This window comes from Nicotiana tomentosiformis, chromosome 6 (genome assembly GCF_000390325.3).
Source record: "Nicotiana tomentosiformis chromosome 6, ASM39032v3, whole genome shotgun sequence".
NCBI classification, from domain to species: domain Eukaryota; kingdom Viridiplantae; phylum Streptophyta; class Magnoliopsida; order Solanales; family Solanaceae; genus Nicotiana; species Nicotiana tomentosiformis.
In genome coordinates, this window is record NC_090817.1 from 62,081,354 (window position 1) to 62,107,695 (window position 26,342).

General features: G+C 40.1%; 2 protein-coding genes across 3 annotated transcripts; one reads left to right on the plus strand and one right to left on the minus strand.

Annotated features, from left to right (window-relative positions):
* The first annotated feature begins 535 nt into the window (after positions 1 to 535).
* On the plus strand, positions 536 to 7,540 carry LOC104086093 (importin subunit beta-1-like). 2 transcript variants are annotated; one of them, XM_009590271.4, is made up of 4 exons: positions 536 to 774; positions 1,195 to 1,307; positions 3,955 to 6,375; positions 6,481 to 7,540. In XM_009590271.4, the coding sequence occupies exons 3-4, from the start codon at positions 3,962 to 3,964 to the stop codon at positions 6,677 to 6,679; spliced, it is 2,613 nt and encodes an 870-aa protein (XP_009588566.1). In that variant the 5' UTR covers positions 536 to 774; positions 1,195 to 1,307; positions 3,955 to 3,961; the 3' UTR covers positions 6,680 to 7,540. The 2 variants fall into 2 exon arrangements, with proteins under 2 accessions (XP_009588566.1, XP_009588558.1); XM_009590263.4 differs by lacking the exon at positions 1,195 to 1,307.
* Positions 7,541 to 25,970: 18,430 nt separating this feature from the next.
* LOC104086173 (protein MAIN-LIKE 1-like) lies at positions 25,971 to 26,342 on the minus strand. Its single transcript, XM_009590372.2, has one exon. The coding sequence runs from the start codon at positions 26,340 to 26,342 to the stop codon at positions 25,971 to 25,973; it is 372 nt and encodes a 123-aa protein (XP_009588667.2).

Consider the following 26,342-nt stretch of genomic DNA (forward strand, 5'->3'; position numbering starts at 1 on the left):
TGATAAGAAAGTGATCATACAACCCACTTTTTAAAGTTAATAAATATGGAGCACTTTATATTTTATAAAATATTATTTTCCGTAAGAGAATCCCAAATATTTCTAGATATTTTTTAAAGAAAATTCTATATAAAATCTTAAAAGTATATATAAAAATTATATATTTATATGTTGGTTTGGTTCGGGTTTTTTTTACTCAACACCAAACAAAATCAAACCAAACCTAGCAGGATTTTTTAATCAGTTTAATTTGACTTTTCGATTTGATGTAATTTTTCGGTTCGGTTTGTATACCCTATTTTGTAGTAATAGTTGTGTTTACTTCAAGTTGAACAATTGTTTAAATATGACTAGTTTCATTAACCCGGCCAAAGTAAACTAGTACCACCAGTTAACCGTACAACAACAAGCAGTAACCTGACAAAACTAAAATAGGTATTACTCCTCCAATCGCATCGTTCACCCCTGCGCGTGTATATAAACAAGGAACCAATTGGATTTTCAAACTTCCCTGGTCCCGGCACGTAGCAGATTACTACCCAATTAAAATAGAAGCAGAAAAACAATAGCACAGATATAGATTATGCTTAATTCAATTCAAGTTCGACTTTAACATCCATCCGCTTGATCTCTCGCTGTTTCTCTCTCTTTCCCCCTTCTGGCCTTCCCCACTCTCACTCACTTTCTCTCTCTAGGGTTTCAATTCGGCGCCGTTTTTGATTTATTCAATCCGAGAGTGTAATCTGCTATTACTATCTCATTCGCAATTTTCAGGTAATTCGCTCATTTTATAAACGAGAATTTTTAACGTACTAGAATTTTTTTTATTAGTATTCTATAAACTGATTTTATTACTAATGTATGCTTAAGCTTTATTGATTATTCAGTTTTGTATGTTAAGCTTCAACTAAAGTTCAGTACTTGAACTTTGATCGCTTTATGTGCTTGAACACACTTATTTGCATTTATCCTTATTATTGACTGTGTTTTGAGGACTGAGTTTTTGTTAGGAACTAGTAATAAATATTTTACTTTTTTTTGAGTTTGGACTGAGATCTAGTATGGCTAATTATATGCTTAGTTATTCTATTGGAATTTGAAGTTCACGAGGTTAGAGGTGTTGATAATAATGCACTTACATGAACTAGGATATGTAGTGAATCCGTTTAATCCTATTTTCGTTCGTGATTTCAGTATCTGTTACTTTTTAAGCTGCCTTTTGTGCATCTTAATCTGTGAGGGATTTGCTTGAAGTCATTACTTGTGCTGTTTGATTGAGCTCTGGGGTTCTTTTGAAGACGCAAAAGGTTTGTTTCTCCTGAACAGTTTTTCATGAATTCTATTACTCACAGCTGAGAATTTTGATGTTTTAATTTTCTTTTCTGGGTGGTGCTTTGCATGACGGATAATCTTGCTGTTAACGTTTTTACTGTTTTGTCTGTGTTTATATTCTGCTGTTATCCTTTTTTTTAGAAGGTAACAGATTTCAATATATTAAAAAGGAAAGCCCTTGCACAAAGATTGTGCTAGGGGTAACATGGTTATAAAACCCCCAAAAAGACAAAAACCAAATTTGTAACAGTTACAAGGAGTCAATGAGATCTACTAGGGACTCTGTATCTTGTACAAGTGCTTCTTTACACCAAAAATAAAACAAAAATATGCAATTCATCTTGTTCATCTGATCATGATTAGCCAAATCTTCAAAACATCTTGAGTTACTCTCCCTCCATATTGTGTACCAAATACATGCTGGGATAATGTTCCACCACCCCCTCTGACCTGTGCCTATACCTGAGCCATTCCGACATGCCAACATCTCATAACTTCTCCAAGGCATTGCCCAAATTAGGCCTTTCTTGCTCATGAACAACTGCCATAATCTACTGGTAACCTGACAGTGTGAAGAGATGGCTTATTGTTTCATTTCAATTCCACACCAAAAAACATTTTGAGCACAAAGGCAATCCTCTCTATCAGATTGTCATGAGTCAGAACAACCTGTTTCACCACTGGCCAGCAAAATTCACTTTAAGGGGTATTTTCGTCTTCCATATGTGTTTCCAGTGCCAGGGCCCAAAATGCTGGTGACTTCTGTTTAAAATCCTGTAAGCTGATTTTACTGAGAATATTCCATTGTTATTCCTGTTGCATACCAGCCCGTCTTCTTCTTCAGTCTTCTTGTTCTGTGGTTCCCCTGAAGTTGTGTAGCATACTATAGAAGTCAGTCACTCTGCTTAGCACCCAATCATTTAAAAATCTTCTAAATGTAAGGTTCCAGTTCTGTGGACTCCAAGTTTGTGCTGTTATCCTTATCTTGTCACCAACAATTGGCTATTGTTATTTGTGTGCATAAATAGAACTTTGCTTTAGTTACAATTACTTTGCAGAAGGTGCTGCTAAGCCATATGATTTAAGGTCCTTCAAACCTTTAAAAAGAAAGAAAAAAGATTCTTTAAATTTTACCACTTCCAACCTATCTTTATTTATGGGAGTTTGAAGGAGTGATTTGTAACAGCTGGGGTGCACCTATTATATTGCTATTTAACTGTGTCTGCAATTTCTTGATTGGCATCGTTCTCCAATTGATGCAATTTTTCTTATTTGAGCTGATTGGCTTCTGTAGATGCTGCTTTATTCTTTTAACGTGCCCCATTTACATTCAATGGTACTTCTACTTTGATTGAAAGCAAGTTAGGGTTGTCTATATGAATCTCCAACTTCTGTGTCGCTCTATTTAAGATCATCTCAGTCCAATATTATGATAAATAAAAACTAAAAAACACTAGAGGTTCTCTATATTGTTTACTGGCATATAAATCTCTGACAAGACTAAAAGTCCCTTAGGAAATATTGGATCTAATTAAACGTACGACCGTAACTAAAAATTAATTCCTCTAATTGGTATCCTCTATATAGATTGTTTTCTTTCATTATACCTTATTAATTGTTAGGCTTGCATGGTTTCCTAGAGATTGTACGCCTTTTGAGACAACTTTCTTTCATGTAATTTTTGGTCTACCACCTCTTATAAGCCTTGCTTGCCATGATTTTACACCTACGGACCAATGTAATTGGTGGTTGACATAAGGCATATATGACCAAACCATCTCAAGCAGCTGTCTCTCATTTTATCCTCTATGTGTGCTACTTGCACCTTCTAATGAATGTGGGATTTTCTAGCTACTCCCCCCGTTCCAGTTTATGCGACACTATTTCCTTATTAGTCTGTTTCAAAAAGAATGATACATTTCATATTTGAAAATACTTAAACTTTAAGCTTTCTATGTTACTCTTAATGAGAAGCTTTTATAGCCACACAAATGTTATGGCATTTTTAAGACCACAAACTTCAAAAGTTTTAGAGCCACACAAATGTTCTGGCATGTTTGAGACCACAAGTTTCAAAAAATTTCTTTTCTTTCTATGTGCCGAGTCAAACTATGTCACATAAATTGGAGAAGTGGGGGTATTAACACTATGATATTTTTCTTATCACGATTAATTTTATTTTCATTTACTAAAGTAAGGGACTTTCTTTTGGTAGTAATACTTTTTGAAAAAAAGCAACATTGTGAATTATCGATTACAAAAAAATAAAGAAAAGAGAAAGCTCTCTTCTCTTCATCATGATGCAAGGATTTATTTAAGCATCTTATGAAACGGCGTAATAGTAATTTAAGATGGACAAACACATATGCTTATGTTATCATTTGAACTAGTTTAACAACAAACTACGGGAGGGTACAGTGATTACTGACTTACTGTTAAGTTACACGGTCTTATCTATGTAGGACATGCAAATGACAACCAAATGTGGAATAAATAAGATTTTTATACCAATACCAATATTATTTGTTTAGTACCTTAAACCAAGCAATCCCTTAATGATAGCACTACTTCAAGTTCATTCTTATATATCTTATACATACGGGATATCTCATGTGTTGGCAGGAACAATATGGCAATGGAAGTTACTCAGCTCCTTCTAAATGCACAATCAGTTGATTCAACAGCGCGAAAACATGCAGAAGAAACATTGAAGCAGTTTCAGGAGCAAAATCTTCCTGGTTTTCTGTTGTCTCTGTCTGGAGAGCTGGCTAGTGAGGATAAGCCAGTTGATAGTCGCAAGTTGGCAGGTTTAATATTGAAGAATGCTTTGGATGCCAAGGAACAACACAGGAAATATGAACTTGTCAAAAGATGGCTATCACTTGATGTGACTGTGAAGACCCAAATTAAAACATGCTTGTTACAGACCCTCTCTTCTCCTGCACCTGATGCTCGTTCAACTGCTTCACAAGTCATTGCCAAGGTTGCTGGCATTGAGCTGCCTCAGAAGCAGTGGCCTGAGCTGATCGGGTCACTCTTGTCAAATCAACAGCTCCCTGCTCATGTCAGGCAAGCTACTTTGGAGACACTAGGGTATTTATGTGAAGAAGTTTCTCTTGATGTTCTGGAGCAGGATCAAGTGAATAAAATCCTTACAGCTGTAGTTCAGGGTATGAATGCTGAAGAAGGGAACAACGATGTGAGGCTTGCTGCTACCCGAGCACTATATAATGCACTTGGTTTTGCTCAGGCAAATTTCAACAATGATATGGAGCGCGACTTTATTATGAGAGTTGTCTGTCAGGCCACTCTGTCTCCTGAAGTCAAAATTCGGCAGGCTGCTTTTGAATGTTTAGTCTCGATTTCATCAACTTACTATGAGAAATTAGCTCCTTATATTCAAGACATCTTTAGCATTACAGCAAAAGCTGTTAGAGAGGATGAGGAGCCTGTTGCTCTTCAAGCCATTGAATTCTGGAGCTCGATCTGTGATGAGGAGATTGATATTTTAGAAGATTATGGGGGTGAGTTTACTGCAGATTCTGATGTTCCTTGCTATAATTTCATCAAGCAGGCTCTCCCTGCACTTGTCCCTATGCTATTGGAGACACTTCTTAAGCAAGAAGAAGATCAGGATCAGGATGAAGGTGCTTGGAATCTTGCAATGGCCGGAGGCACTTGCCTTGGTCTGGTCTCAAGGACTGTAGGAGATGACATTGTCCCTCTTGTTATGCCATTCATTGAAGAGAATATTACAAAGCCTGACTGGAGGCAAAGAGAGGCTGCCACTTATGCCTTTGGTTCCATTTTGGAAGGTCCTTCACCTGATAAGCTAACACCTATTGTTAATGTTGCTCTAAGTTTCATGCTTACTGCATTGACGAAGGATCCCAATAGCCATGTGAAGGACACTACAGCATGGACCCTTGGAAGAATATTTGAATTTCTTCATGGTTCAACAGTGGAGATACCCATTATTACTCCAGCAAACTGTCAACAGATCATTACAGTTCTACTTCAGAGCATGAAGGATGCTCCAAATGTTGCTGAAAAAGCCTGTGGTGCTCTCTATTTTCTTTCCCAAGGGTATGGGGATGTGGGTGCATCATCTCCCTTGACACCTTTTTTCCAGGAAATCGTGCAATCACTTCTCACAGTGACGCACAGAGAAGATGCTGGTGAGTCACGACTTAGGACTGCTGCATATGAGGCACTGAATGAAGTCGTGAGGTGTTCAACAGATGAAACAGCTCCCATGGTTTTGCAACTAGTTCCTGTCATTATGATGGAGCTCCACCAGAGTCTTGAGGCTCAGAAGCTTTCATCTGATGAAAGAGAAAAGCAGAGTGAGTTGCAAGGTCTTTTGTGTGGATGCTTACAGGTTCTTATTCAGAAGTTGGGGGCATCAGAGCCGACAAAGTATGTTTTCTTGCAGTATGCTGATCAGATCATGAGCCTTTTCCTCAAGGTCTTTGCATGTAGAAGTGCTACTGTGCATGAGGAAGCCATGCTTGCCATTGGAGCACTTGCCTATACAACTGGTGCTGACTTTGCCAAGTACATGCCTGAATTTTACAAGTACCTGGAAATGGGTCTTCAGAATTTCGAGGAGTACCAAGTCTGTGCGGTCACAATTGGTGTTGTGGGTGATGTATGCAGAGCATTGGAGGATAGGATATTACCTTATTGTGATGGTATAATGACACAGCTTCTCAAGGACCTATCAAGTAACCAGCTACACCGCTCTGTAAAGCCACCAATATTTTCGTGCTTTGGTGACATAGCCTTGGCGATAGGAGAGAATTTTGAGAAGTACTTGATGTATTCAATGCCTATGCTCCAGAGTGCTGCAGAGCTGTCAGCCCACACATCTGGTGCTGATGATGATATGATAGAATACACGAATCTTCTAAGAAATGGAATCTTGGAGGCTTATTCCGCTATATTTCAGGGCTTCAAGAATTCACCTAAAACTCAACTGTTGATTCCCTATGCACCTCATATCCTTCAATTCCTGGATAGTATTTACATGGAGAAAGACATGTAAGTATTGCTTGATCGCTTCTACTTTTCTCTTTTCCTCTATCTATGAAGGTCATTGATGTTCTGATTTCCTAGATTTACCCCCTTTCTTCTCCTGAATTTCAGGGATGATGTGGTAATGAAGACTGCTATTGGAGTTCTGGGAGATTTAGCGGATACTCTGGGCAGTAATGCTGGTTCTTTAATTCAACAATCAGTATCAAGCAAAGATTTTTTGAATGAATGCTTGTCGTCGGATGACCATTTGATTAAGGAATCTGCTGAGTGGGCCCAGATGGCGATTAGTCGTGCCATTTCAGTTTAAAGCTGTGGGTACTTGATACATACTTTTTCTTCTTTTTTGTCATGTCCCTGCATGCATGTAGTTGTGTCGAGTTGAGATCCGAGATTGCATTCATGTGTCAAGTCATTGCCATTTTCTGACAACGGAAGAAATTTGCATTCAAGTTGTCAGACACATGTGCCAGCACCGTCGGCGGGGTTATTTTGTTTTGGGATGGAGGGGGTGGGTCATGGTGATTGCTCGGGAGTTGAGGGCCTTCCACTTAGGACTGAATTTGATGTTACTGATGCTGTACATTGGTTGGGAGGGAATGTTCCTGTAATTTACTGAAGAAAACAAGGTTCCTGGTTCATCTCTTTCCTTGTGGGTCTGACCTGGTGCTCTAAACAAGAAATGCCGAGGTCCTGGTGTTCCTATCTTCCTCAAGGGTCAGCATATACAAGTCCCACGTTTTGGTATTCTTGATACTTAGCCATAGCTTCTTTTTTATTTTCTCACAATTGGGTTGGTCGGTTTCGTGTCTTTGTCGGAATCAGCTGCATCTGTTTTATAGTCGAATTACATACCATCTCATTCATTTCTTTTGCATATACATATGGTGGGGTTAGCTCATTATTCAGAGGCATTCCATCAAACTTCCTTCATATTTTACTTCTCTTGTTACAGAATTTTTCTTTTATTAAAAGTCAGTATTAGAAATACCGTGCAACCATGATAGCATGTATTCTTTCCATTTTCCAATGTTAAAGTACAGGTTTTTTCTAACCTTTTAAAAGGACTGCTCTTTTGAATGTGAAATAGTGTATTCATTGTCACTAACTTCAATGACATTACAAGGAATTGGGAGTCACTTGTTTTTTCAAGTGCCCTTTTTTGGTATCAGGATCATTTTCCAGGTTTTAGGTGCTACATTTCTAGACAAATGCATGTATGTTCTTTTGTTATTGATGCTGCGTTGGGGTTTAGCCTATGTTGTAAACCGTGCGCTAACATTGTAGAAGGTCAAAGACCAATTTTTCTTGGCAAATCTTATATAATTTTATTTGTCGTAAAACATAAGAAGCAATTTATAAGCTCATCTTCTATTTATTTTTATAAAGGGGGAAAAAGGCGCAAAAAAGAAGAAGAGTTCTGTTACCAAATCCAAGTTAAGACAATAAGCTAAGCTGATTGAAAAAGCAGAAGCTAGAATAGTGGAGCGAAGCCTGCTCATCCATAAGATTAGAGAGTAGAACCGTTGCCAACCCGAAAATTGGCAAACGACGGAGTAGAATGTTTTTATTATACACAAACACATGCATATTGAATCGAACCTACCAGGATTAGCAAATGGTTGAATCCATGACATGAGCTATTGGCACTGATCGTGAAAGCAGAAGTCCGGAACCAAAGTGTTAGCTTTTTTGGACAAAGCACAAAAATAGGCGAAAAAAATAACCGAGGACCAATTTATATATAACGCATTTTCTTCAATGCACTACAACTTAACGACACGTTTGTCCGTTAAGATATAGCGCATGGGTTGCATGTGCTATATGTAAACTTTACTGTCCCACCAATAATTGATCTGAACTTTACTACCCACCAATAATTGAGGGTATAGCGCATGCATGATACGCGCTACATATATAGTGCGTATTATGCATGCGCTATACCCTCAATTATTGTACCCTTGAACTGATTTTTTGCTTATTTAAGGAGTTTCAGAATTTCGCTAAAAATCCATTCAGGATCCTTCAGGTCTTCCGAAATATTTGTTTGCTTAACATATTTTGTATTTTGTCATAATGTCCGAAGAGCGAAAAATTAGGGTTGCATTATATTGGAGTGAGGTGTGAGGTTGTGGTGGAGAATAACTCAGTACGCTATAGTTGTTCTCCACAATGTCATGTTAAGTTGCCACTTACAATGAAGTATGATAGATTGATATCGTTGTTATGTAAAAAAAAATGAGTGTGAGGAAACGTTCAGTTAATATTAAAGTAACCGGAAGATATCCATATTCTGTTACTCCGCAAGGGGTTGCTTGTTATGCTGAATTTAACATCGAAGATGATGAAACTCTGACAGATTTTTTGAGGACTCCGGATGAACACCGAGAACTTATTGTGATAAAAATGTTGGAAATGTACGTCAAGGCTGAAGATGTTCGCAATATTGAGGTTCCGCGAAATAGGGATAACCCTCAATCATCGGGTGATTTTTTTGGAGCAGTTTTTCCGAACAGGTCCTGTTTGAAAGAGTTTGGCCAGATCTAAACTTATCTCCACGGGCGAATGATGAACGATGACATAATTTCTTCCCAACTTTACATAATTCACAAGCCGAGTGGTAAATTTTAATTTTCCTTTATATTACGATGTTTTTTTTATGTATTATATTTGTATTAACACTCATATATTCCAAAGGAGGTACCAACCAGATATAAATTTTACAAGTTATGAACCAACGGACAGTTGAAATATGCCTAGTTTTGGTGTGTTGGATCATGGTGGTCCATCCGGGAGTCATCAACAACAGGATAATGTGCATAATGGGATATCAACAGATTGTGATTTGTAAGTTAAGTGATAAAGTTTATATGTAATGTTTGGATGAATTTGAGAAACTCATTATTTTATTAGTTGTGCAGTGAAAACGAGCAACTTGAAGGTCCTATCCTTACTCAATTTCCCAAAGACGATATATTTAATCGGGATCTGGTAAGTGCGAAGAGTCAGGAAGATGATAGTGATTATGACAACAATGCTGATGAGTTTGGAGATGACACACCCTTCCTCGATGAGGGTGATGATGATGATGATGATGATGATGATGAGAATGATGAACCTGATTTGATGAGAGGGCATGATGCCACCAATGAGCATGCTCCATATATGCAGACTCCACCTCCCGTTAGACCCAGAGTGTACAAGTCTCATGTGCCATTTCATTCAAGGGAGATTTTCTACCTTGATTAGTTGCCCAGTATGCCGGATTTGGATGCCCTCACAAAGTATCTTGACAACATTCGGACAATAATGTGGGATGAATCTAGACCAACATTGCTGTCAAAGAATATGCTTTTTGTTGATAAATCGCGCCTAAGCAGGGTGATGCGAATGTACAGCATAAAAGAGTGTCGTGAGATCGTGGTTCATGAGTCATCTCCAGAAGTATACAAGGTTATTTGTCGTAGATGGTTTCAAGGTTGTACATGGATGCTGTGTGCGGGAAAGTTGAAAACAAATATGTGAATTGTGGGGAAATACATTGGCACCCACACTTGTGAAATGAACACATTCTGTGGGAATCATTCTAACTTGAATGTTGACTTGATTTCTCTTGTCTTGATACCACACATTGAATCGTCCATAAGGTACAAGATTAAAGAGTGTATAACATCTGTCTACCAGGTATATGAATGTATCATTACCAAAAGAAAGGCATTTCTCGGGCGTAAACGTGCGTTTGAGATTGTTTATGGTAACTGCGATAAGTCCTTTGCCGCTCTACCCAGGTACATGGCTGCATTGTAACACTTTAACCCCGGGACTGTTGTTGAATGAAAGCTTGAGCGGAGTCCCGAAATACAAGAATTCATATTCAGATATGTGTTTTGGGCATTTAAACTAGCCATTGATGATTTTGTGCATTGTCAGTCGGTAATATCCATAGACGACACTCATGTCTATGGAAAGTATGATATTAAGTTGTTGATCGCCGTTGCAGTAGATGCTAATGGAAGCATATTTCCCCTCGCATTTGCTATTTGTGCCAATGAAAGACAAGAGACATGGACATTATTTTTGAACAACTTGAAGGAGCACGTTGTCAGACAACATTCAAGTATTTGTCTAATATCTGATCGGCATGGTAGTATTTTAAGTTCTGTACAGAATTTGCGTGCATGGAATGAACCGTATGCCTACCACCATTACCATGTTAGGCACTTGAAGTCCAACTTCCAAAGGGCTCATCTGAACAAGAACTTATATGATTTAATGTGGATGACTGCAACAAATCACCAAGAGTGTAAATTTAGGAGGCGAATGAAATTGATTAGGCAGGAAGACCTAGAAGCCTATCGTTGGTTGATGCGACATGAGCTTGACAAGTGGACTTTGCATAAGGATGGTGGTAGAAGATGGGAAATTTTGACTATAAATGTGTCAGAGTCTTTCAATGGGTTGTTGAAGTTTGCACGTGGATTGCCTGTCACTGCCATGGTGCGGATGTCATTCAACCAGATGCCGGAGAGGTTTGTTGAAAGATCTAGAGGTACATCGTCATTGATGGAAAGTGGTGTTGAATTTATGCCACAACCAATGAAACGATTTGAGAAATATAGGAAGCGAGCACAGTGGCATACATTTTTGCAGTATTGCAGCGAGCGAAATATTTTTGAAGTTTGCACTGGTCTGCATCAAAACCGCGGGAATAATACACACACCGTCAATGAATCAAGAAGATTATGCTCATGTGGAATATGGTCAATCTATCACTTTCCATTCTCACATACCATGAAGTGCTTTCAATATACAGGTTTCGCGATAATGAGGTACGTTGATAAAGAATATAGTGTTGCTGCATACATAAACACCTATAGTGGACAGTTGCAACTAGTGGGTGCTGAGCATTATTGGCTGCCAGAACCATTTAAAATGGTGTGTAACAAGGATTATGCGCGTCATCGGCAAGTACAAAAAAGAACGCGGATACGGAACCAAATGGATGTTGGTAATACTGTTTATGCGTGTAAATGTGGCATATATTCCCAAACAGGACACGATCGCCATAAATGTCCTTCAGCTGGTTTGGGAAGCGGTGGTAATTCAGCTCCAAGTGGCAGTTCATCCAATGTGCCCAATTATCAAGGATAAACATAGTATTTTATTACAATATTTTTGTTGTACTAAATATCTGTAAAGGTTCAGTTTGCAAAATTTCTGAAATAAAATTATGTTTGCAATAGGGTTAAATCTAATTGATATTTAGCATTAAAGATTCAATACAACAATTTAAAATATTCCCCAAGAAATAAATAACAATTTTCATTCGCCATTATCGTCACTGTCTGGCACTATTTCATTATCAATGTCTTCATCTTCTTCGTCGACATCTTGTACGCACCCTTCCGGACCGAGGGCATCGTAATCTAGGCCCAGTTGACACACATTTATGGTATTTCATCCCTATCATCAATAAGATCACTTGCTTGATTTCTACAACAATATTGGACTCCTACGTCCAACGTCTATGGTAGAAACTTAGGTAGTCCCTCCCACTCGACAACTGTTGGGAAAACAGGATAATCAATGTCTCTATGCAATTTTTCATTTTCTAATAAATCCCAATACTGATCCTCCGTTCCTTCCAGGTAGTTAAGATCATCCAGTGCATGATGAACGGCTAGTGCCTTTTCCATCTTTAAAATCTCCTTCATCAAATGCCGAATCACTTCTGGTTCATCTTTATGTGTGTTTATTTGGAAGGTTGCAGACAATTCTTGTGGTACAACTGGCCTATGCCAGTGGCATAATACTTCATAATCACACCGTTTTGAGTAAAGGGGACACCATTGTAGTTTTTCGCCCCAAATTCGCATACCTTCAGGCTTTGTAGAATGCGCTTTGCCCTCAATAATGTGCCCTGTAACTTTGAGATCAGTGTGTATATTGATAGGTTTATTTTCCAAGGGACGTAGAACACCATACCACTTGTCATCAACCAAATCAGTATAGCAACCTAGCATATTTTTTTCAAGGTAGGGATCGATTGTGTTATGACGTGTTCCATGTGGATCTGTTAAAGTACCTTCACCTTTTTGCCTCTTCTTAAACAACTTATTAAATTTTAGTGGCATTTCTAAAATGGATGTTGTAATAGTTCTTGAAATGTTCTTTGAATACTGATCTCTTGGTTTAACTTAAGAAGAACTAAACTGCACGAACTTATATATTAAACGTAGCACATCACTAATATGCGTTATTTGTAATTGTGTATTGTCATGTCGACCTGAAAAAGCCGTCGACCTAAAAAAACTATCGATCTGAAAAGCTGCATCCACTTGTACCCTACAGAATCATTAGCACGTGAAATGTAGCACATCACCAATATGCATTATGTGTATTGTCATGTCGACCTGAAAAAGTTGTCGACCTGAAAAAGTTGTCGATCTGAAAAGCTGCACCCACTTGTACCCTAAAGAATCATTAGCATGCAAAACCACTTGTCATCACCAATATGCATTATGTGTATTGTCAAGTCGACCAAAAAGGCTATCGACTTGAAAAAGCTGTCTACCTGAAAAAGTTGCACCCATTTGTACCCTAAAGAATCATTAGCACGCGATGCATAGAGCATCACCAATATGCGTTATGTAATCTAAAATCACTCTTAGCTGCCTATAAAAACCTCGCGCATTTTAGTTATAATTTGCATTGTAACGAAATGAATAAAAAAACTTTCCATTAATTTTTCATTTTCGAGCATTACGACATGTCTGGACGCAATGACGTACTAAGGTGTTACTGTGGTAAATGTGCGATTTTGAAGTCATGATGGTCAAATTACAATCTGGGGCACAAACGTTGGATGTATAAATAAGTTGTATGTTATTATTACTGGAAAAAATATTTGTTAATAGTTTTTATATAACATGTTAATTAATAGTATTTTATTATCATCCCCATTGGTAGGACGAAAATCAATGTGGTTTTGAAGAATGGTATGATGAACCCATTAACCAGGAATACTACAAATCATGTTTGCTAAATATTTGGATTCTGACCGGTGAGTACGAACTCCAGATCTTGCACCTGCAAGAACAACTTGCGGCGGTGAATGAGAAACTAAAAGAGGCAGAAGAAGAAAATAATCGGTTGGAAGAGAAATTTAAGTTGTTGAAGCATAGAATAATGGGCGATAGTGACTAAACAAACACATAGATGCGTTTAGTGTATTTTTTTATTTTTATGTTGTACATGTCATGTATTATCTTTAATTGTTAACGAATTTAAATTTATGTCAAGCTGTCTCATTTTTTTTGTGTTCTAGTGTTAAACTAATAAATAACCCGAAAAATAAAAACACATGCGCAAATTATGTAAAACATTAATAATTTTTGCTATTATATATTTAATGTCATATATACAACTAAGAATACATATCAATGAGTCCCACATCCTGTATGCTTTAAAGCATTGGTTGGCCTGAGGCGCATCCCAACCCGCCCGGCTACGCTATCAGGATCATCCTCATCACGTCACCTCTTTTTCGGAGGATGCCCTGCAGCATGATCATCAGTAAGGCTGGCAGGCTCGGTAGAAGCGGCCGTTGGGTCAGCAGTAACTTACAGAATAATAAGATATTTTAGTATATGAAATATAGAATACTAACGTACGTGTTAGCAAAAATGTTTAATGGTCAAACCATGGTCTCAACGGGCTCTTGAATAAGATCATCCGTCTCCGGCAAGTTAGTATCGCACAATGTAGCCTTTGTGACGGGCGATGATGAAATCTTTAAAAATAAAAACATTTTAGATATTACTGACTAATCTATAAGGTAAAAACAAATTGAAATAATAGTAATACAAACAAACCTGCGCCTGAGTAGCGACACAATGCTCTGTCGGAACATCGAGGTGCACTGGAGTACATGAAGTATGCGAAAGATCCTGGACATCCCTCGGTGATGAGCCATAACCCAGTTGTCGCCCACTATGAACCTCTCGTATCGGACGATCAACAATAACCATCGATGGCTCTGAACGATCAGGGGAAAATACTAATCCCACTCCTGTTGCGTAATGGTTGTGCCCGCGATCAACAATGGAGCTGACGAGTCACCTGCGAAGTCCCTGGTAACAGCTGAGGGCCAAACCCGTGCACAACTACTGCTTCCTCGCCTGTATGCTGTAGCATCTCCAGTCTCAACTGGTAGAACTAGTGTAAGCCAATAGCATGCATAGCATATAAAATATTAATTACGGAAGGATAATTAGCCAGTGCCTCATGCCTCCCGACATATGGAATGTACCGACTACCAGAGTGATGAACGGGATTCCCGACGAGAAGTCGGGTAATGGTGCGATACCAACCCATGTACTCAAGCTCGCCCTCCATACGGTCAGGTAGAGGGTATGGCGAAATCAGGCCATACCTCTTGTAACGACCCGACCGGTCATTTTGAATACTAGCACATTGTTAGGCGGTTTGAGGCCTCGAGTATCTTCACTTCATGTATTACGACTTATACGTGTGGTCGGAATTTGGATTTTTGGAAGTTCGGAGTTGATTCGGAAGAAAAATTCTAATTTCGAAAGCTTTAAGTTGGAAGAATTGACTAAGGTTTGAATTTTGAGCAAACGACCTCGGAACCAGGATTTGAAGGTTCCAATAGGTTCGTATGATGATTTCGGACTTATGCGTATGTTTAGGTTGAGTATCGGGTGGTCCGGAAGCATTTTAGTACTTATTATGGAAGGATGGCATTTTAAAGGTTTAAGAATTTTCTAAGTTTGGTTTGCAGTGGGCTTTGGTGTTATCGATGTCCGTTTGGGGTTCCGAGCCTTGGAATAGGTTCATATTGTGATTTATGGCTTGTGCGCAAAGTTTGGCGTCATTCCGGAATGTTTTGACATGATTCGTTTGTCGAAGTTTAAAAGTTTGAAAGTTTATAGAAAGGTTTAGATTGTCGATTCATATCCTTGATGTTATTTGGCGAGATTTGAGGCTTTGACTAAGTCCGTATAGTGTTTTAGGGCTTGTTGGTATGGCTACATGGGGTCTCGAGGGTCTCGAGTGCGAATCGGATTGGAATCGGATCGAGTTTTGGACTTAAGGAATGCCTGAATCTTAAGGCTTCTGGTGTGATCGCACCTGCGATGTTATGGCCGCAGGTGCGAGACCGCAGAAGCGGTCCATGGGTCGCAGAAGCTGTTGGGATTGAAGCTGGTTGGATTCGCAATTGCAAGGAATTAACTGCATATGCGGGCTCGCATATACGGGCGGAGGAGCGCAGAAGCGGAAGTGGTGTGGGGCTGGAAGATCGCAGGTATGGGTATTGTAGCGCACCTGCGGAGCCGCAGGTGCGGTCATGTGCATGCAGGTGTGGAGTGTTGCACGAGCTGGAGAGTCCGCAGATACGGGTGGTTTCCGCAGAAGCGGATGTGCATCTGCGATTGGATGTCCGCAAAAGCGGAAAGCTGGCACCTTTGGGGAAGCCACATCTGCGAGGTAGCTTTCGCAGAAGCGCAAGGAGTTCTGCAGGTGCGGAAAATCGACTCGGCAGAATATATATGCTAGCCAATATGTGATTTGCTTATTTCATCTCATTTTTCTTTCTTGGAGCCGACTATGGGGCGATTTTGGAGAGTTATTTCATCCACCTCTTGGGGGTAAGTGTTTCTAAACTACTTTTGATTATATTTCATGAACACATATGGAAATTTAACATGGAAATTAGTAGAAATTGGGGAATTTTAAAAGAAATCTCTAATTTGGTATTTTGGATTTTTGACCACAAAATTGGACATGGAATTGGGAATAAATTATATAATTGAGTTCGTAATGTTATGGGTAATGTTTATCTTCAAACATTTTGGAATCCGCGCACGTGGGCCCGAGGGTTGACTTTATTAACTTTTCGAGCAGAGTTGGGAAGTGTTATGAAGTAATTAATTATAATGTTGGAGTATATTTTCATTGGCTTCCATGATTGTTTGCCTAGTTTCAGAACGTTTGACTTGGAATTGAGTGTTAGAGTGACGTTGGAACCGGTTATGGAACTTCGGAGCGAGGTAAGTCTCCTGTCTAACTTTGTGAGGAGGAAACTATCCCTTAAGTGATGTAATTGTTATGTGCAATTAGTTATGGGTGCTACGTACGTACTAGGTGATGGGTGTAATTAGTTATATTTATGTCCGGGTAGAATTAGGACTTTACCATGTAATATCTGAAATATTTGAACTCATTCTGCTAGCTTAATTAATTAAAATTATAATCAAACTTGATTTAGAAAATACATATATATAATAGGCCGAGCCTTATTACCTTGAGTGGTTGGCAAGTTATTTGAGAAACAACAAAGGTTATACTCACCTTGTGTTCATATACTGTATCGTAAGCTCATGTCTCGTAATTTTATAATTGCTTTCCTTTCTTATAGAGCGGGCCAAACGCCTCGACAGCATTATATACTACACTCTCTTGGGAGCGGGCCGTTCGCCTTGGCAGTATAATAGATGCATCTATGGTTCGTGCCGCTTGACCCTCAGCAGTGTACATGTTATGATGGGATCGGGCCGATCACCTTGGCAGTATCATATTCTTTCTGAATCTGGCCGTACGACCTCAACATAATTGTACGTTATATCGCTAACAGTTTGAATATTCACGAGGTTCTTCCTTCCAGTGATGCCTTGCATCTTATATGGTACTTTCCTATCCGTTTGATATTGGCACTTGATATTTCCGAGCTATTGAGATAGAATACGAGATGGAGAAACTGAGATCGTTTGAAATAAATTTTGGAAGATTGTGTTGGTTACATTTTTACCTCACTACTACTGTTGTGCTTCTTATATGTTTATGATATACCATGTTGACTTATTGGACCACTAGTAAGTGTCAATGTCGACCCCTCATCACTACTTCTCCGGGGTTAGGCTAGATACTTACTCGGTACACGTTGATTTACTTACTCATTCTGCACTTCTACCCTAAATGTACAGGATCTGACATGTTCATTTGGTGATCATCTTGGCGCGTGAGCGCATCTATTGAGGAGACTTTATGTGAGTTGTATTCCGGGCTACGCATCGCAGTCCACAGAGTCTCCATCATACAATTTATTTTATCCTGTCTCATTTACATTCTAGACAGATGTTGTATTTTTATTGTACTTCTTAGTAAATGCCTATGCACTTGTGACACCGGGTTTTTGGGGTTTTCATTGGAGGTTTATTATTGTAGTTCACGTAATTATTATTATTTCACCTTGTAATTCATATTTTTATACAGAAGATGGAAATAAAGATCACGGGTTTTCTACGAGTACCAGATATTACTCTACTTATTAAATAGGATTCACGATTTCAAAGATAATAAAATGAGTAATTAAGTTGATTAAGCACCGTTGGCTTGCCTGACGGCAGCGTTAGGCACCATCGCGACCAACAAGGAATTTGGGTCATGACAGCTTGGTATTAGAGCTCTAGGTTCACTTGGGTCTCACGAGTCATGAGATAGTCTTCTAGAGTCTTGCGGATCGGTACGGAGATGTCTGCACTTATCTTCGAGCGGCTACAAGTCTGTAGGAGCACTTCCCTTCTTGATTCCTCATCGTGCGATTTGATTCATTTAAGGCTTATGCCTTTATTTCCTTCCTACTCATTCTTATGCGACGTGGAGCGCTTGTTATCAATTGGGCATTGAGGAGTTGTAGTGGTACTGCAGATGTGGTGCAGGATAATTTTCCCTGCGTACTTGAGCGAGTTATTATCGTCGTCTTGTGGAAGAGGGTTCTGTCGTTTCATGCCCTGTATCAGTATTGCCTATGGTTTTGATGCTATGCACAGATTGCTATGATGTTCATGCATTGTTATCGCGCAATATTGGTGTAATGGTAAGGTGCTTGTCTATGTGTCGAGGCGGTGAATGACTCGAAAGGAGGATTTCTCAGTGCATGGTTTAGGGGTTCGACATTTAATTCCAGCGGGGGGAAAGACAATCGGTCTATGGATGTTCGGGCTTTGGTTGATGGAGTGGCGAGACTTGATATTTTTTAGCGTGGTGAAATTCTCATTTGCGACGTGGTGTCATCATCCGTGTTTGAATGCATTATGGTTCGCCAGTGTTATGGTCTTCTTCAATTTTCCTTTGGGACAGGGTGTTGTGAAGTGGTGCCTAAGAAGCGGTTGTTAGAGATAGCAGAGTGTAGTAGTTTCAGAATCGAATTGGTATTTCTAATGTTGATGGCTAGAGAAATATGATCTTCTAGGAGGTTTAGAGTTGGTAGCGATTTATCAGTTCAGGTGCTACTGGTATGGATTTGATTTGAGGCAACATTTGGAAAGCAAAGTATGAGGAAGGACATGGAGGGAGGTGTCTCGCGGTGGTTGAATTACTAGCAGGTCAAGTATGAAAAGCAGAGGTCAAGAAGTTGCTTAAAAGAGATGGTTTAACCGAAGTGAGAGTGACAGATTAGCATATGGATTCTGTGGTATGATAGCCACGTACCTTGAGAAAAGTTTAGAACGATTTGGGAATCGTGGTGGGAGGTGAATATGTCCACAGATTTCTATTTGAGATGGAGACTACTGCACAGAGGAAGATTGAATATGGCAAAGAGGAGTTTGTTTGAAATGAAGAGGGGTGTGAAAACTTGACTATCATTTTTGGATGCAACGTGACTTCGAGTTTGGAGTGTATTGTGGGATTTTCAGTCGATGGCAATGGGAAATGAACAAGCTTGTACACTTGGTGGATGAGTATGGGCTCAGGAGGGTTTACTGAATTCGTGGTGGTTATACCCAGTACAACGTCATTGGAAGATGTCGACATGGAACTCCACAGGTGTGTTATCTCCTGTGAGCAGGTTAGCGGTTGCATGATGTTGATGAAGTTTCTATGAAGAGTTCTACTTATTACCTAACAGGAGATCGAGTGTTCGATTGTGGCTGATAATTCAGAATGTTTTATGAAAAGCGTAACAAAAGATTTCGAGAAATTTGGAAGGTTAAAGGTGAGAGATCATGGTGATTGAGAAGGAGGAATATTTTGTGGGTTCTAGATTTATGTAATTGTAGCTTAAAGCTAAGTGGGGGAGCCCACCGTCTACGATTGTAGCGCGTGGTCGTCTGCTTGTGCGGTTTCTGGTTATCGGCGCATTAGTGGGTTATTATGAATAAGAAAAAAAATAAAACATTAGGGGTAATTCGAGCGAAGAACTTGATGAATGTGTGCTATACTTCGCCTTATTGATTCATGTGCAGTTTTGATAATGCTTCTTGTGGAAGTGATGTACAAGGAAGTGAATTCAGCCGGTTGCTTCTTTGAGAGGGTGTTCATATGCTAGCAGAGTGTTGGATTTTGGTCATGCTCGAGACTAGGACAGAGTGAGTGACTCTCAGTAGTGGTTCTAATGGGTTCAAGGATGTAAGCGCGATGTCTAAGGATTTTGGATCCGTTGTGTGGTTAAGGATCAAGTTTTTGCAATGGGTATTGAGACGTTGTGGTATCGTGATTCATGTCACTCAGGATGAGTGATGATGTTCGTTATGTTTTTGAATGGAGATATTATTATTTCTAAGGCAAGTCAAGAGTAAAAAAGATTGGAAGAAGTTGGGTCGGTTAGTAATAGTTTGAATCAGCGTGATTGTAGCAATGATCAGTTCCTTCGGTATGTATGCTATGCAGGCGATTCATGGTTTTATGTACAGGCTTGACAGCTACTGTAATTTGATTTATTTGGAGGTATTTGATTATAATGGCCTTGTTATGTGTAAATGGATTTCGGAAGAGTTATGACGGTTTAGACCACAACTTGAGGTTTGTATTTTCTGCGGTTGGGGATACAGTTGCGTGTTGCAATGGTTCTTCTGAAATGAGTTAAGTGAAAGGTTCCTATCCAACGGAGTCCTTGTTCTACTAGTAGTTCAGGGGTTATGATAAATTCTTGTACTCTCGCATAGCGGCATGATAGGTATAATGAACGGCATGGGAATTGAAAGTGGAGGATCAAGTTTGCGGCTCGGTGTTGACAAGAATGTCATGAGATCGGATGAGCATGGGAGAATTCAGATCTTTAAAGTAAGTTGGCATTTTCTCTAATGTCACCTGAGAACAGCGTTGTGTAAGAGGCCATGTGTATTGAATTGCGGATTCTTGATTGCTTTACTGAATTAGTACGATTGGTGATACGGAGATGCAGATTTGCTACCTTGTATAAGCGTGGCATGTTAGCCACTTGATGGTTATGATTGGAATCAAGTATGAAGATTCTGGTACTAGCGTTAATGTGAGAGTTTATGCCTGAGAGGCCTTCTATTCCTTGGGTTGTGGACTATGTGAGTTTGTTTCGGATTTGACGACTGTTCTTATGTGTCATGGATAGGGTTATTGTGGACCCTTGAAAGGTTATTAGCCTAGTATGGTATGATCAGAATCAGCTTGAGGTCCGTTGGTGGGTTTAATGTGAATGTGTGCTCTATATCAGGTCAGATGTGTTTATTCAGCATATCATTGCTTACGGAGGAGTCTTCGGGCATTGGATGTTATTCCTGTCATCAGTTGTTCCATGTAAAAACTTTATTGTGCCATATGAGTTGTGAAACAACTTGATTATTTTCACATGTGTGGTGATCCCGTGTATCTTGTGATATTATGTAAGTAGGATGGCTCTCGAGATGTAGGTCATTTATTTCACCTTAGTCGTGCTTGATTTTTGTAGCGTATAGCGCTATCCGTCTCCCCAGGGTTGTATTTTTGCTCTTGGCGTGCTCGTGGATGATATTTGGGTATTTCGTAGGTATGAGCATTATGGCTTGATGGGTATTCCCTTATTTATTGTTATGTGTGGATCGGGTGGCACGACGCCATGGGTATGTTGTTTGGATCGGGTTGCACGTCGCAACGGTGTTATGTGTGGATCGGGTTGTACGCCTCAACAGTGAGATATTGAGTATGGTTCCCTATATCTATTCTGTGTATTTTGTTTCTCATTATCTAAGAAGGGTTCATAGCATCTTTTCGACCGTTTTATTCATTACGTGGGCTGGGTAGTTCTTTTCCAGAGTTCGTTCCTCCTTATGTGTCATATTCAAGTTGTAACTTTTCGGCGCATTGATGGCTTCATATGAGATCTTGGTTAGTGTTTGAGGTGGATTATTGCCTGAGCAACTTGTACTGGGTGAGATGAGGGTATTAGACCTGAAATAGGCGCGGTCGGATTTATGTAAGGTATATTAAAGAGAGAATGTCACTACTCAGTTCAAAATGAGGTAACAGTTCTTTTCAAGTGGAGAAACTCCGCGAGTTATTGATTGGACGGGTGATTATGAGTTCCTGCACATCTCTTTTGTTGTTGTAGTATTGTGAGGGTTGAGACCGGGCTTATATAAGTTATGAGGTATACTACGGGCATCAGGTCAGTGGATTTGTAGCTGTTGTGCTTGGAGGAGGTTATCACGGGCAAATGAGTTATGCAGTGCATTGTGTGATGTCAGCATGGGTGTATGATCATGTAAGGGTTCAGCGTGTGGAGATTGATACGGTATTCGTATGTTAGAATCAGGTCTTGTAGAGATTTTCGGATGTTGGAATTTGGTTGTAAGGCCTATTGACTAAATAAAAAGGAGGATCTTTAGTCTTGCTCGAGCTAATATGCTCCACTGGGTTGTGGTGGAACGGGTAGGTGCACAAGGTGTTGAACGGTAATTTTGGGGCAACTCCGGAGAAGTTCTTAGCACGTTCGAGGACGAACGCATGTTTAAGTGGGGGAGAATGTAACGATACGACCGGTTGTTTTGAACTCTAGCGTGTCATTCAGCGGTTTGAGGCCTCGAGTAGCTTCATTTCATGTATTACGACTTGTACGTGTGGTCGGAATTTGGATTTTTGGAAGTTCGGAGTTGATTCGGAAGAAAAATTCTAATTTCAAAAGCTTTAAGTTGGAAGAATTAACTAAGGTTTGACTTTTGAGCAAACGACCTCGGAACCGGGATTTGAAGGTTCCAATAGGTTCGTATGATGATTTCAGACTTGAGCGTATATTCAGGTTAGTATCGGGTGGTCCAGAAGCATTTCGGCGCTTATTATAGAAGGTTGGCATTTTGAAGGTTTAAGAATTTCCTAAGTTTGGTTTGCATTGGAATTTGGTGTTATAGATGTCCGTTTAGGGTTCCTAGCCTTGGAATAGGTTCATATTGTGATTTATGGTTTGTGCGCAAAGTTTGGCGTCATCCCGGAATGTTTTGACATGATTCGAATGCGTTCGTCGAAGTTTAAAAGTTTATAGAAAGGTTTTGATGGTCGATTCATAGCCTTGATGTTGTTTGGCATGATTTGAGGCTTCGACTAAGTCCGTATAGTGTTTAGGACTTATTTGTATGGATGGATGGGGTCCCGGGGGCCTCGGGTGCGAATTGGATTGGAATCGGATCGAGTTTTGGACTTAAGGAATGGCTGGAGCTTAAGGCTTCTGGTGTGATCACACCTGCAAGGTTATGGCCGCAGGTGCGAGACCGCAGAAGCGGTCCAGGGGTTGCATAAGCAGTTGGGATTGAAGCTGGTTGGATTCGCAGGTGCGAGGAATTTACTGCACCTGCGGGCTTGCAGATGTGGGCGGAGGAGCATAGAAGCGGAAGTGGTCTGGGGCTTGAAGATCGCAGGTGCGGGTATTGTAGCGCACATGCGGAGCCGCAGGTCTGGTCATACGCGTGCAAGTGTGGAATGCTGCACGAGCTGGGAAGTCCGTAGATGCGGGTAGTTTCCACAGAAGCAAATGCACACTTGCGATTGGATGTCTGCAAAAGCGAAAAGCTGGCACCTTGGGGGAAGCCACATCTGTGAGGTAGCTTCCGCAGAAGCGCAAGGAGTTCCGCAGGTGCAGAAAATCAACTCGGCAGAATATATATGCTAGCCAATACGTGATTTGCTTATTTCATCTCATTTTTCTCTCTTGGAGCCAACTATGGGGCAATTTTGGAGAGTTATTTCATCCACCTCTTGGGGGTAAGTGTTTCTAAATCACTTTTGATTATATTTCATGAACACATATGGAATTTTAACATGAAAATTAGTAAAAATTGGGGGATTTTGAAAGAATCCTAAAATTTGCTATTTTGGATTTTTGACCACGAAATTGGACATGGAATTGAGAATAAATTATATAATTGAGTTCGTAATGTTATGGGTAATATTTATCTTCAATAAATTTCGAAATCCGGGCATGTGGACCCGAGGGTTGACTTTATTGACTTTTCGAGCGAAGTTGGGAAGTGTTATGAAATAATTAATTATAATGTTGGAGTATATTTTCATTGTCTTCCATGATTGTTTGACTAATTTCGGAACGTTTGGCTTGGAGTTGAGTGTTAGAGTGGTGTTGGATCCGGTTATGGAACTTCGGAGGGAGGTACGTCTCCTGTCTAACTTTGTGAAGGGGAAACTATCCCCCTAGGTGATGTAGTTGTTATGTGCAATTAGTTGTGGGTACTACGTACGTACGAGGTGACGAGAGTTCGTACGTAGCTAAAGCATGTTTATGTTCGGGTAGAATTAGGACTTTACCATGTAATATTTGAAATATTTGAACTCATTCTACTAGCTTAATTAATTAAAATTATAATCAAACTTGATTTAGAAATATACACATATATAATAGGCCGAGACTTATTACCTTGAGTGGTTGGCAAGTTATTTGAGAAACGGCAAATGTTATACTCACTTTGTGTTCATATACAGTATCGTAAGCTCGTGTCTCGTAATTTTATAATTCCTTTCCTTTCTTGTGGAACGGGCCGAACGCCTCGGCAGGATTATGTATCACACTCTGATGGGAGCGGGTTGTTCGCCTCGACAGTATAATAGATGTATCTATGGTTCATGCCGCTCGACCCTCGGCAGTGTACACGTTATGATGGGATCGGGCCGATCGCCTCGGCAGTATCATATTCTTTCTAAATCTGGTTGTATGACCTCGATATAATCGTGCGTTATATCACTAACAGTCTGAATATTCATGAGGTTCTTCCTTCCACTGATGACCTGCATCTTATATGGTACTTCCCTATCCGTTTGATATTGGCACTTGATATTTCCGAGTTGTTGAGATAGAATACGAGATTGAGAAATTGATATCGTTAGAAAGAAATTTTGGACGATTGTGTTTGTTACAGTTTTAATTCACTACTACTGTTGTGCTTCTTATATGTTTATGATTTACCATGTTGACTTATTGGACCACTAGTAAGTGTCGATGTCAACCCCTCGTCACTATTTCATCGGGGTTAGGCTAGATACTTACTGGGTACACGTTGATTTACGTACTCATGATGCACTTCTGCACTACATGTGCAAGATCTGACAGGTTCATTTGGTGATCATCTTGGCACGTGGGCGCATCTATTGAGGAGACTTTATGTGAGCTGTATTCCGAGCTATGCATCGCAGTCCACAGAGTCTCCATCATACTATTTATTTTATTATATCTCATTTACATTCTAGACATATGTTGTATTATTATTGTACTTCTTAGTAAATGCTCATGCACTTGTGAACCGGGTTTTAGGGGTTTCCACTAGAGGTTCATTATTGTAGTTCACGTAATTATTATTATTTCACCTTGTAATTCATATTTTTATACGGAAGTTGGAAATAAAGATCACGGGTTTTCTACGAGTACCAGACCTTACTCAACTTATTGAATTGGATTCACGATTTCAAAGATAATAAATGAGTAATTAAGTTGATTAAGCACTGTTGGCTTGCCTGACGGGGGAGTTAGGCGCCATCACGACCAATAAGGATTTTGGGTCGTGACACCTCTGGTCCCAATCCTCAATCTGGTCCTCTAGCCAGGCCAAGTATGTCTGGTTGACCCTGCTGTGATCATCCCGCTAGTAATGTGTCATGTGCCAAGTGGGCGGAATAGGTACAAGTTGGGGTCGACCAAACTGGCGAAGGTCTCGCTCGGTGGCATGATGCTCGACTATATCGAGACATAGCAGTGGGACAGACGAGCTCCACATAGCTCGATCGCGGGAGCAATAATCTGGCGATCCAGCTATGAGTGTGTCACTATATGGCCTCCATATGAACTTTTTATTAAACACAAGAATTGTGAGTAAATGCAACACATATCAAGTCAGGCCAAGTAAACTTAAGTATATATGTACCTGAGCGCCTTCAAGTAAATCCAATAAATCCCTGTAATAAGGGAGATGATGTCGAGCCTCGACCTCACGGGCGTGGCCTCACCTATCAACCAACCTCCAAGCTAGCGGGAGAAAGGGTGGAGGTGGTTCATCCTGAGCTATCGGTGGCAGAGGTGGCTGGAACTACAGGAACCACTCCCAGGCCCAAACCTAATATAGATTGTGGACGTAAAATTTAAGGTATTTTTTACTATGTATATTATAATCATGAAAAAATTGACTATGTTTTCACCTGCAACAGCGGTAAAAAACCGACAACGTCTCTCTGGGTGCCCATGCATGCCCGACACATATGCCTATACAGGTAAGCTAGAACAGCTGCACCCCAACTGTAACCAGATAAATTATCTAGCCACTCCAGATGATGTAGAAATCACAAGATGACTAGGTTTACGAAGTGTTCGGGAACAGTATACCACCAAACATCATCAGCAGCAACAGTCTCATGCGCCAGTCGATATCCTCTGACAGTAAAACATAAGTAATCTCCGCGTCCATCGCTACCAGATGCTGCCTAACGGGCGTGAGCTGCAATCGACTGGCCCCACTTAACACAGTCAGCTCCGCAGGTTGGAAACCGGTGAGTCGTTGCAACATATGAAGGCAATCCTCTCCCGTATAGTCTCTAAGAGCATGCGGGTAAGCTGCAGGTATACCATCAACGGGCAGCCCGAAAAGAACCTCTAACTCCTCTAGCGCTATGCTAGCCTTGCCAATGGGTAGATGAAACGTGTGTGTCTCCGGTTGCCACCACTCTATCAT